Consider the following 12,249-nt stretch of genomic DNA (forward strand, 5'->3'; position numbering starts at 1 on the left):
TAATTACTTGCCTTAAACCAGTATATTTGTTATGAAGTTTTAACTTCCATAGCCAGGACCCCGGAAACACTTTCTAAAAATTTGCAAACTAAGAAACTGAAGGGCTCTGAGTCGCCACTATTAGAGACTGCAAACCATACAGCAAGCCATGTTGACTAACTACATTAAGTTTATTTACAAATATTTATACAAGTATTTAATTGCAATGAAAATACCATTGAATCCGAAGTCTCTCTCCAAACACATTCATACATCCTCTCATCATTACCTCCTCCTCCTTCCAAAATTACCCAGAGAAGAGTCTGAGAAGGGAAAGACTAAAGGGGAGAAAGTAGGGTAGACCAGAAGATTTATTCCACACCCGTATTTTCGTTAAACTACAACCATTGCCAGAAGGATCCAACAACAAGAGGCTGGAGTAGGGCGGGGAGTAGATTAAATGATTTACATTTTAGCCAAACCTGAAGCAATGGGGCTTTGACAGACTATACTGATACCAACAAAAACTCTGCTCAGACTGCCCAAGACAATTTTGAGTAGTGCCATCCCCTACGCCCCGTCCCAAGACTGTTTGAGAGGTGCGTACATACATCAAAATCGACTCCAATGTCTAATATTTATTGACCCAAGACTACTACTATATAAATTCCATCCCTTCGTGGATTACAGATCCTGGGGAGTCACATCTGTCAGAAAAATGATTAGAAGGAAACAACCGCACGACTAGTTGTTTCTGACATACAGATAACATTTTAAAGACTGATGGGTTGCTTTTTTTATTTTTATTTTTTTAATATGGAACATTACGACAGCAGATTTAACCACAATGGGCAATGTCTGGCATTCACAGACTATCTAGAGGATGGGAAGTTAATGAAAACAAGGTGATCAGCAGAACTTTAGAGTAACGCAGGTCCATTCGGTGTTAGCAAATGTCCCTAAAGACGACAAAAATGGTTACTAAAGCAAATTGAGACTTATGCCCAAACTCCAAATGCTTGTTGAATGAAGTAACTTTAAAGAATGAGAAAGGCCATTTCTCTTTCCCAGCATGCGGAAAGTGACAGATTGTGTTGTAGATAAGTAAAGGGACTTTGTTCTAGCGTTCACACTATTGACATCATCGCCAAATAAGTACACAAGCATGTATATTGTTAACGGGACTAAAAGCAGCTTTCATCCAACGTAATCTTTAAGTCCTGCTTTGAATGCTGCAAAGGTGCAATTTTACACAGCTTGAATCCACGATTCATAAAGATATCCCCATATGACTAGTCATAGCCCAAAGTAAAGCACCTCGTCCTAAGGATTTTACTTTGGCTGTAACTAGTGTCTAGATAAACTGGCCTCATAAAGCTAACCTTTAAATAAGGCCATAAGGTATCCCCCATCCTTGTATTCATCTTACCCCGAAACAGAAAATTAACTAATAGGCTAAATCCAACTATCGGCTGGGGCCATGTCACAATTTTCATGAATACTTTAACCTTTACAAAGCTGTACACTGAACAATTAAGGACAGGTACTGTAAGCCATTTTCATATTAGATGCAACACAGCAAGTCATATGCTCAGATGGGGATGCCCTTGCTTCCACCTTTAGAGTTGAATTCATTTGGATTTTATAGAATTATGGTGTACTAGATAGATAAATTACAAAAACATTTGTAACATACACACAAGAATAAACAGATTTCCAAAATGGTACAGTTGATGTTACAACTCTAAGCATTCACACAACTCGTTTAAATGGAATTAACTTACATAATTAAGAATAATTGCACCAATACTCTTGTTCTCTACCCAACTTCTCATCAGGTTTTCAAGATCATCCTGTGGAATTAAAAGTTCATCAGGATTGTGGCGTTACGGTTTTATACATACAATTAAAGCACACCCCAGAATATTTACAACGCAGCAAATCAAACGCCTTGTCCAAAGAGTAAATGCTTAAGTTGGTGGTCCATTCACTGTTCAAAGACTTCAGCTCTGGTGGTTATCCTCCGGTGTCACAAAACCTAGAAACTGCCCAGACAACAGTAATGGAGGGGCGCATGTAGAATGGAAAGCAATATGTATGTAATCAGCCCACTGTTTTCTGCCAGTTGTCTAGTTCTATGAACTGCCAGCAAAAAAAAACAGCAGTAACAAAATAAATAAACAGCAAAAAGACAGCAGTGCAGGGATTGGAACATGTCATCTGTGGGTTGCACAGTGATTTATTTAGCTGGCGCATGAACACATTGAGCAATCCAGCAATGTGAAATTAGAAAAAACACAAATCCCATATAAATGAACAGTCAACTATTGTTTCTCTTAGCAGAGACTGTCCAGACCAACATTTCATTGTAGTTTGAGTCTGGCCCGGAAAACCCCAACTCAATAATGGTACAAATACAAGGACACAAATCAGAATCCACTGTACAAGTTTAAATTCAATTAAAAAAAAGCAACCAACTAGGCCACATTTGTAAAAGCGCAGTATTGATTTAGATGGCACACCTTTTACATTCATATTCTTCTAATGGTCATTTAGGTTTGTAAACATTTTTTTTAAAAATTGTTACTGCTCTTACCACTGATTCAAATTTGCGACGAATTAAAATCTCACAAAAATAAATAATGAAGAACAATGCAGAGCGAGTTTTAGAATACAAGCCATCTCATGCAGGCGTTAAAATCGATGTGTTAAAAAGATGTCAGTCACCTTAATTTTAGTGTGAACATCAAGAATGTCTGGAATACTGCCAAAAATTGTTTTAATCTCTTCTTGTGCCAGAATTGGACCACCACACTGCTCTTCTTTTTCCAAAGGTATCTGAAAAATCTAAATAAAAATGTCAACTTTGAATTTTCGGAAGGTTTTTCAAGTTTGATAGATAATTACATGTATAACCCAATACTCAAAGTTAATTTCAAAATGCTAGTCTAATTAAACAGATATTTATGGAGAATATTGATCATTAAAAATTTGCTTCAATTAATTTGATATTAAGTGAAAGGTATGAAGTGGAACTTGATAAAGAACAGCAGTAACCTCCACGAGGTATGACCGTACTGGAAATGCAAAATTAATAGGATAGTCTGAAAAATACAGCCCGTTCATTTGAAGCTTCTTGAGTGGGGACCTGAGAAAAACATTATAAAGAACATTTTACAATAAAAGCAGCGTCTAAAACAGGGGTGTGGAATTCCTATAGCTTGACACCCAGGACAATATTTGGGGTCAAGGACAACAGGTTTTTATGTTTATTTTGTCCTTAGGACAACTAGGCCCAACCCCCTGCAGCACAAACCCTATGGCTGCCATTTTACAGTAGCACTTTATGGATCAGGGAAAGAAATGGTCTGCTGCTAAAGTAATGTGTGTCTCCCTATGTTAATGCTATTCAACTTTGTATTTATGTTTCCTTAATACAAAGCCTTTGTTATTAGGTTGAGCACTCAGAGAAATACAAGCTTGGACTGCACTACTGGGAGTTGTTCCAGTATAAAAAGGTGTACACAAGTTTGTAAAGTTTAACAATATGAAGCTAGGTAGAATGCTCCCAGAATGCTCTCTGATAAGATGCAAATATTTGCAAAAGTGTGAAAGCAAGATCGATCATTCTTTGTTTTCAAAATAAAATACTGACTATTGCAACTAGGAAGAAAAAAAAAGTTTTGCTAAATTACTGACAATTTTTTATGTACCATTTCTTTGAAGCATTAGTTAGTAAAATGTGTTGATACAGGCTAGTATTTGCCCCAAAAATTCATAATGGAAAAATCAGTTTCAAGACGATTATGGGAAACATGAAAATAAACTAGCATTGGCAAAGACAATTGGTATGGCATTGGTAGTCAGCCTATTTGGTTTTGTCAATGCACGTCTTGTTTTGACATGGCTTATGCAAAACTTTGTTGTAGGAGCTGCCGGGCCCTCGCCATTATAACAAACATTGGCAAAATACAAAAATATTTGTTGCTCTCAAAAAGCACACATTGCGACAACAGTTCATAGCAGTGAACACAACTGTGTGCCAATATGCTTCTTGTTAAAGAACTGCATGCAGTCACGGTGAAGCCAGCCGATAGAGGAAGAGATACACTTTCAATTAAAACAAAAGACCTTGGTTAGCACCAGACCTAATTAGATGCCCAAGACTTAAAGAAAATCACAAAGATACATCCATGGTATAGGTGTTTGCATTAGTGCAGATTTACGGAAGTAGGCCTGGAAATCATACTCCTAGATAATGATTGTGAGCTCCATTTTAGCAGGAGTAAGTATGCATGTGTAGTTGTGCTCATGCAAAAGTCTGTTGAGAGTTTACAAGTTCGCTTTCCCTTCCATCACTTGTTTTCCAGCCCTGGAAGGAGCTTTACTTTTGCTCGTCGAGGAGTAAAATTTCCAACCTCTCTCCGTATGGGAGAAGATTAGAGAAGAGTTGGGGAAAACCCCTAAAACATACAAGTTAGTTTGTTTGCACAGACTCAAAAGGGCATTCCAACTATGGAACTATTGCCTTCAGCTACCTCCAATCCCAGTATGCAGATCTGCGGAAAGGTGGCAAAATAAAGGAATTGCTAGTTTTCAGACCTTACTATAGTAAGGGCCCCGACATTACAAGAGAGGCTATCATCAGTGCTCCTTTATAATGGGATTGCTGCTAAAATTTGTTGCTGCACAACATGGCAAAGGGACAAGTGGACTGTTACAGGACAAGTACCAACATGTCCCACGGACACGTAGATATATATTTGATGAAATTCTACACCCCTGCTAAACTGATGGAGATTCCATCCAGCCAATGTTGGATTACGGTCCAATCATAACTGGGTTTCTAGGGAAATACATTTCCGTGATGACAAATGTGAAAGGAAAAACTGATATAGTACCAGCATGAATGCCACCTCAATCCCCTTGAAGCACTGGCATTCATTTGCATGGTAAAGCATTGCAGTGCCCCACTCTGGATGGCAATCACAGTACAGTTTGATAAAGGTGTCAAGAGTAGCCTATAAAACTGTCTTACTGATTAATGTACATATTAAGGCATTGAACTTTTGCCCTGCAGCTTCGAAGGAGACTTCACAGTGCTAGACTGTCCATAGGCAGACTGTCTGGAAGTGATAATTGTAGAATGCGGACCCATTTTGACATGGTCACCCCCACTTTTTGCCTGGTACCTGATGCAATTTTGACAGGCGTGCACTGTAAATGTAAATGTAAATTGATACTTGTATAGCGCACTACTCACCCACAAGGGTCTCAAGGCGCTTGTACGAATACCGCTGTGGAACCCATCCTGGCTTTCCCTGTGAGGCGTCCACTCCTGGGCACCCCCAAGGTGGAGGCCAGGCATCCTTAGCGTTGTGGGGGCCGTTGTGGAGATTAAGCAAGCTATTGCCCAGAGTTGCAGAGTGGGACTCCATGATTGGAATGGCACCGAGGCTAGAATTATCAGGTCCGTGGAATTTTTGAGCCCAAGACCCGCCGAAGCAGGGATCCTGCTATCCAGGCCAACTGGGATCCTGCTATCCAGGCCAACTGGGATCCTGCTATCCAGGCCAACAGTGCCAGATTTGTCACTAAAACAGCACAATTGTTTCCCCAACTGGCAATACCCAAACATACAACCTGCAGTTGCAGGCTGCATGCCATGGTGCTGAGAAAAGTTAAGACACTTGTGTGCCATGCCTGCAGACACTGCATGCAGTACAAGTAAGCCACCCCTACAACAGGTGTTACAGCCCTAAGGCAGGGTTCCCTATACTACGTGTGGACATATTTGATCGTGCATATATGCCCCTGTGTTGTCCAAGTCAATTGTTAGATATTACAAGTGAACAGGGAAGCCATTTTGAGTACATGTGCTGGACACTGGTGTTAAAGAGTTCCCCAGCTACATGATTGCTACACAAACTAGGACTGTTTGGCATCACAAATCTCATTAATAAGCCCACACTGATTTCAGTGATTTTTTTAAATTAATACATGCACCCAGATGACACCTTAGAAGTGCCTCCTAAAAACCTACAGAGCACCTGCGCACTGGCTGACTAGAGCAGACCAGCCTGCCATCACAGATCAGTTTCTGACCCCGGCAGGTGAGAGCCAGCGCTCTGAAGGCAGAAACTATGCCTGCTCTGACCAGAGGTGTCGTCACCTCCTCCAATTAGGATGGCTAAGCAATCAGTATATCGAGGCAAGAGGCTTCAAAAGCCTCTGCCCCCTTCGATGTGTGACTCAATTCTTCTCCAGAGAGGGAAAATGCCTCCCCCTAGCCCCGGGCCCATTTGGCATCAGGAAAGGTAAGAACATTAGCTATTCACGAGGAGAGTTCACCTCTTAGGCTAGTATCCATCCCCAAGGTGGGCTACCCAAAGTGGACACGACTTTTAGAATTCCACCATCTCAGTTTTGGTGGAATCTGGCTCTCTGGGACAGTTTTATACCCACTTCTCACTGGAAGTGGTCATATTGAGGGTGTAGACAAAGGTTAGTGGCCCACTGGCTACTACCCGTCACTCTCCATAACAATCCTAAACTGAGTATTTAGGCGGCAATCCTAACTCCATGAAATTAGATTAGATGGATCAAAAAGAGTATAAAGAGCTGTGAGAAAATGAGAACTGAAGACTGCTGTGGACTTGTGATGCCAAACCCTGACTGCACCAAGACTCAATCGCAATCTCCTTGGAGTACAGGAGCTACTCCTGCAGTACACAGGCACCAAATTAAAAAGTCCAGTCTAAAGAGTTGCCAGTCCCCAGCTAGCCCGACGTAGCAGCCACCCAGGAAGAGGACCCTGTGCTCCTGAAGGTCAGATCTGTCCTCCCACCAAGTGAGGATACCATGTCCAATCGGAGCAGTACAGAACCAATACCCGGGGAATCAGACCCCTTGCAGCAAACTGCGTCCGCGAGTCCAATCTAGACACCCCTTGCACTGAGACCAGGCAGCCATCAAGGGACATCAGAACCGAGACATCCACTTCCGGGGTGGCCCAAATGTACAGATTTTGCATCCTTAACCGGCAAAGACCTACAACCACTAAGCCCTAGGATGCACAGAGCCCAGCCGACCCTTCCACTCTGCATACAAACGCTCCAGCCCTGGTACTCCAAAACAGGCTGTGCCCCCTTGTCCACAGGACCCTTGTGACGCCCAGCCCCCCCCCCCCTCATTGGGAGCACCCAGACTTGTCCTCAAGTCCCCCTCTACGGCATGTTTCTAGGTGCCCCCCCCCTTCTTTCCACCAGCGTAGCGCACACAGATGCCAACCCGACCAGCACCTCTGCGCATGGGCATCCCAAGGCAGGTAACTAATAACTGCTTGTGGTATTTTGGACCTTGCCCTCTACGACCCAAAGTCTCAATGGAGAGCCCCAAAAACCGATCGCAAATAACTGTATGCAACATATGCCTTTTCTCCCATAGGTATTCATTGCTGCGTAAAGATGTATTGAATTGAAATATTTACTTACCTGTAAAAATTCCTATTTAAAAAAGAGTACTTACTTGATAACGAAGTTCTTGGTATCAAAATGTACATAAAAATTGGTCTCAGATTTATTAGAGTGTGTGTCCCATTTATTCTCTCTGCAAGTACAACAAATGATTAGCACTACCTTCTGATAAGCTTAACTGCTCTCCCACACTACCACAAAAGAAACTGTTTGTTTTATCATTTGGGCCTCTGTAAAATAGGGGTTTGACTGGACTCTTTACCCAGTGTACCTCTTTTTGGTCCAATATAAAAGCCAGCTTCCTACAGTAATGAAATACAAGTCCTGCTCATCAACAGCAGTATTTCTGTATAACTAGGTTCTTTATCACACGTTGAACTAGATGTAAAGGTGATTGCAAAAAGGATAAATTATAGTGCTCATGCTAGCCTTCCCTCGGATTCCGGAGGTTTCAATCTTAAGACCTATTGGCTTATTGACTGATCAGTAAAAAAAATATATAACCTGGTCTTTTACAGACAGCTACGCCAGACACTCCCTTCTTGATACGAGGTGAACTGGTATACTGTGGCCTACATTACACTTTGCTTTATTTAGTATCCTTCAGAGCAGCTGCAGTATTTTCTGCCACTGCTTTCTTTGTATATCCAATTAAGGAAATACAAGAACAAATGGTTTCAAAAATAAAATAAAAAAATAAATAAAAATAAAATAAAAAATAAAGTCTATGGAGCAAGGACACAACGTGGTCCCTTCAGTTAACAGGGAACCTTCATAGACTAGCCAAAACAGCAGCACTCCAGGTCCTGTCAAATAACTGAACGCGATCACATGAAGGTACAGGGGGTGCGTGCGGTTGCTGAAGCAGTGCCTTGTTTCAGAAAGGGAGCAGGTGAGGGTGCCAGATGTCTCCAAGAAGAGAGAATGCGGCTATGAAGCAGCATCTCATGGATATCAACAAGCTGGGTTGGATCCTTTAGCGAGTGCTCAAGGAATTAGAGGGTTGTGGGCATTGAAATAGGACACTTAAAGTGAGCGTCTTCACTTGTATCTACTGTTTGAGCGGTTTGCAATCAATAACCTGAAGTAGTGCCAAGGGATACAAAGGGGTGCCACCTTGTGCCTTTCAGTAAAATGCCTTCATGGAAGCATTATCTATTTAATCCTTTTCTAAAAGGTGAACCGATGGATAATCTGGGATACCCCACCTCACCCACAGTGCGCCATATCCTTGTAGACTTGAGGGCTACTCAAAGGTATGTTAGTCAAGCATGATATTACGCTTTTCCGCAAGTGAAAATTGGTTGCTTTTGAAATGCGATGGCTGCATTTTGACTCCAGCCTTTTGGGTCTGCAATGGCAGTCTTAAAATTCATGCTTTTACAGTCACTAATATAGGTGGTTCAACTCTATAATGCACATGGCATAGGACATTTAAGCTATGTGTAGGTTTCATGTGTCATTACTTTGGCCTTACAAGAGAGTCTGGTATGCCAATAAAAATTAACCATGGTTGCAGTGTCTAAGCGGCATGAAGAGCGTACGCACTAGGACTTAAGCAGTCTTGTAGTGCCTAGAGTCCAAAATGCCTGCCATTACAAAGATAAAAATGGAGGTACATACAAAAAAGCAGGAAAGTCCAACATACAATACGAGCAGGCATAGAGTAACCAGTTTCCAAAAGTGCAGAAGGTAGAACGGACTATACGGATGTAAGTGCTTTAGCCTAACTACAGAAACAGAATGCTCCATCACCAGAAATAACTGAATGGCATGTGTGAGAAGGCAGCCACGTTAGATGACTAAAGTTTCCAAGAAGGTGCCTGCCATCTACATTTTCCTTCCCAAAAGTCAGGCTTTTGCTAGTGAACTTCTTTCTGTATGGTTATCAGCCACAAATATTAGTTTCCACACTGACAACCACACCAATGAGCACAGCATGGCAGGAATACATGGCCACTACTTGTAGCCTATTTAGAGTCACACAGCAAGCCCTGTATCATATGGAAGGGGGAGTCAAGAGAATTGAAGGATGCTTTTCAGATCTCAAAAGATAGTGAAAACACAAAGACAAAAAGGATGCTTGTGTCCTGAGAGACTGCTTTTGAACGAGTTGCAAACAGATAGTTAGCTATGGAAATAGGAGTCCTGTAAACAGACTAGGATGAGCTATTAACTGTACTGCAGAAAGTAATGTCCTGCAATATAATTGTTTTTAATTTCATTTTTTAAATAATTTGTGATGTGATGCATCTAGACTACCAAAAACTTTTTCCTACAGAAATAGTTATTAGAAACCCTTGTTAACCTGTTAGCGAACATTCTCAAAGACTCCTTGAAAAGGACTACATGCACCAATTCTTACGGGCATGGGTCAATTGTGGTTTTACTTCTTTGGATAACTTTAGTGGGTATTTCAATAAGTCCAGAGAACGGCAAAAACTTCATAACCAGTTTCAAGTATCTGAAGTGATACTGAGCTACCAACAAATGGTTTGAAATCCCATCTCAACTGGTGTGAAAACAATGTTGCAATGGGAGATCGAGGCCGGTCTCACTCCAGTTTAACATCCAAGATGGCAATACGCTACCTTGTAATCAACTTGGCGGCGTGAAGTCTATTTTGGAAACCTGGGTATCTGCAGACTGTGCATATTGACTGTTAAAAATGGATAGCAATGCTATTTGAAGTAGCCCCTACAGGTATGAATTTCTAATTCTGGACCTACAATGGCCAATAGAATCTGCCTAGTACGTAGACTAAATCTGACATTTAATAAAGGGCTGCAAATTTGTTCCTCTTTCATTCCAAAGAAAATTACGGCACCTGCATTCTTTGGACAAAGGAGGATGTGGCCCAATTCCTTCAGGATCCTTGGGCTACAGCAGATACAGCCTCCCCTGGTTGACTAAGTTACCTCATCCGGTATTCGGGGCTTGTACTTTACAACCCTGGAGGATGGAAAGTTACTTGTAATTCTACTTCTTCACCATGGGTTCTCTGAAATCATAAAAGGTGAATATACTTGTGTGCGTCAGCTTTCCTTAAACACCTTTCAAAGTCAAATTTAAAACTTCAACCAAAGCTAGGAGAAGGCTTCTAGGTAAAACTGGGTTAAAAAAACAAAATTTTTTAAAAAAATTGATTAAAAAAAAAACCAACCCCATTTCACCTCTAAACATTAAAAAAAGGCAGGAAAAGGTGAGCTACTGCAAACCCAAAGTATATAAAAATAAAAAATAAAAAAAAGGGAAATCCAAACCTGGCCATTACAGGATCAAAACACCATCAAGAAAATAAGTAAGTTACTTGTAATTGTAGTTCTCCAGTATTGGAAGCTTTCATAGATTCGCATGCTTGAATCATTCAGTCATGGAGATGGGAGTCCCCGGTACATCAAAAAAGCGATGCTAACCCAATACAAAGCAGAAACTAGCAGTAGGCCCATTTCAGTTATGTAACCCATAGGTCTCATTTTGTAAAAGGCGAAAAGCAATTCTTGAACCATTAGGGACTCTTCACCCTCTAGAGCACTCTTGAGTGAACCTTAAATCTTCAGATTTTCAGAGCACTTGTGCCAAAGATAACCCTGGAAAAACTAAAAGGTGGGTCTCAGGGCAGGAGGGTCGCATGTGAATCTATGAAAGCTTCCAATACTGGAGAACTACAGTTACAGGTAAGTAACTTATTTTCTTACTGCAGGATTGGAACTTTCATAGATTCACAGGCCTGAATTAAAGTAGCTAGCAATCAGTAGCACATTTTTCCCCTACTTAAGTAATTGTAACGGTGTGCTTCAAATTCTCGATCTGTAGGAAAAAACTGAATTAAAAAAAATAAAAAAAACAAAAAAAAAAAAACAGCCAAAGTCTCCAAACAGATCAAGGCTCCGTGCTTAAATCTACAAATTTAAACACCATAAAAACAAACCCTTATCAGGGTAAATAGCATATTATAAACATCTATACCAAAATACATTTATATGAAATAAAATGTGCATAGTGTATTAGTAGAAAGGAAGGAGGGATGAAGGAGAGACCTCACTGTCATTGGAAAAGGTTAATCAGCACCACTTGTCCTACTGCCACATCATTGTTAGAGGCTGTCTCCTAGCAGTAATGTCTGGTGAAGATGTGAGCACTCCAGCAAACAAAGCAGTGGATGTAGAAATTGCTCTCGTAGAGTGAGCAGGCACCTGTGCTCAGTTTTCCAGCTGCTTGATGTCAATATTGGATTGCAATCGAGATCCATCGAGCATCCCCCTCTTGGAAAGAGGATAGCCCTTTCTGGGCGCACTGAAGGTTACAAAAAGCTGTGATATACTAAAAGTTTTTTGTTCTTTGCAGATTGAATTTCAGACAACGCTGAATATTCAGCGAATGAAGAGCACTTTCCGCTGCGAGAGTTGGTTGAGGGAAGAATGTCTTAATGCTAAGAGGTTCATTCAAATGAGTCTGATGGCACCTTGGGGATAAACTTGGGATTAGTATGAAGGACCACTCTGTCATCTCTAAACTGTAGAAACAATTCCTGTATGTCAGGGCCTGAATTTCTCCAACTCTACTGGCCGATGTCAGAGCCAAGAGAAGAGCCACCTTCCATGAAAGGAATTTAAGGTCCGCCTTATGAATGGGTTCAAAGGGATGTTTCATGAGTTGTGATACTACTACATTAAGATGCCATAGAGGTGGCAGAGGTTTAACCTGAGGGAAGGTACAGAAGAGGCCTCATGAACTGCTTTATGATTCTCTCAGACCATAACGATGGTCCCGAGGATGTCCTCCTAAAGCGAGA

At 41.1% G+C, this 12,249-nt stretch overlaps 1 protein-coding gene across 6 annotated transcripts in view; it reads right to left on the reverse strand.

Annotated features, from left to right (window-relative positions):
* ECT2 (epithelial cell transforming 2) overlaps positions 1 to 12,249 on the reverse strand; it is a 210,481-nt gene that overhangs the window by 87,356 nt on the left and 110,876 nt on the right. For all 6 annotated transcript variants that reach the window (XM_085635428.1, XM_085635430.1, XM_085635427.1 and 3 more), the window contains 2 exons: positions 2,707 to 2,826; positions 1,764 to 1,832 (listed from right to left, as the gene is read on the reverse strand). In XM_085635428.1, the coding sequence (XP_085491554.1) occupies positions 1,764 to 1,832; positions 2,707 to 2,826 (189 nt within the window). The remainder of the gene's footprint in view (positions 1 to 1,763; positions 1,833 to 2,706; positions 2,827 to 12,249) is intronic.

Source organism: Triturus cristatus, chromosome 11 (genome assembly GCF_964204655.1).
Source record: "Triturus cristatus chromosome 11, aTriCri1.1, whole genome shotgun sequence".
NCBI classification, from domain to species: domain Eukaryota; kingdom Metazoa; phylum Chordata; class Amphibia; order Caudata; family Salamandridae; genus Triturus; species Triturus cristatus.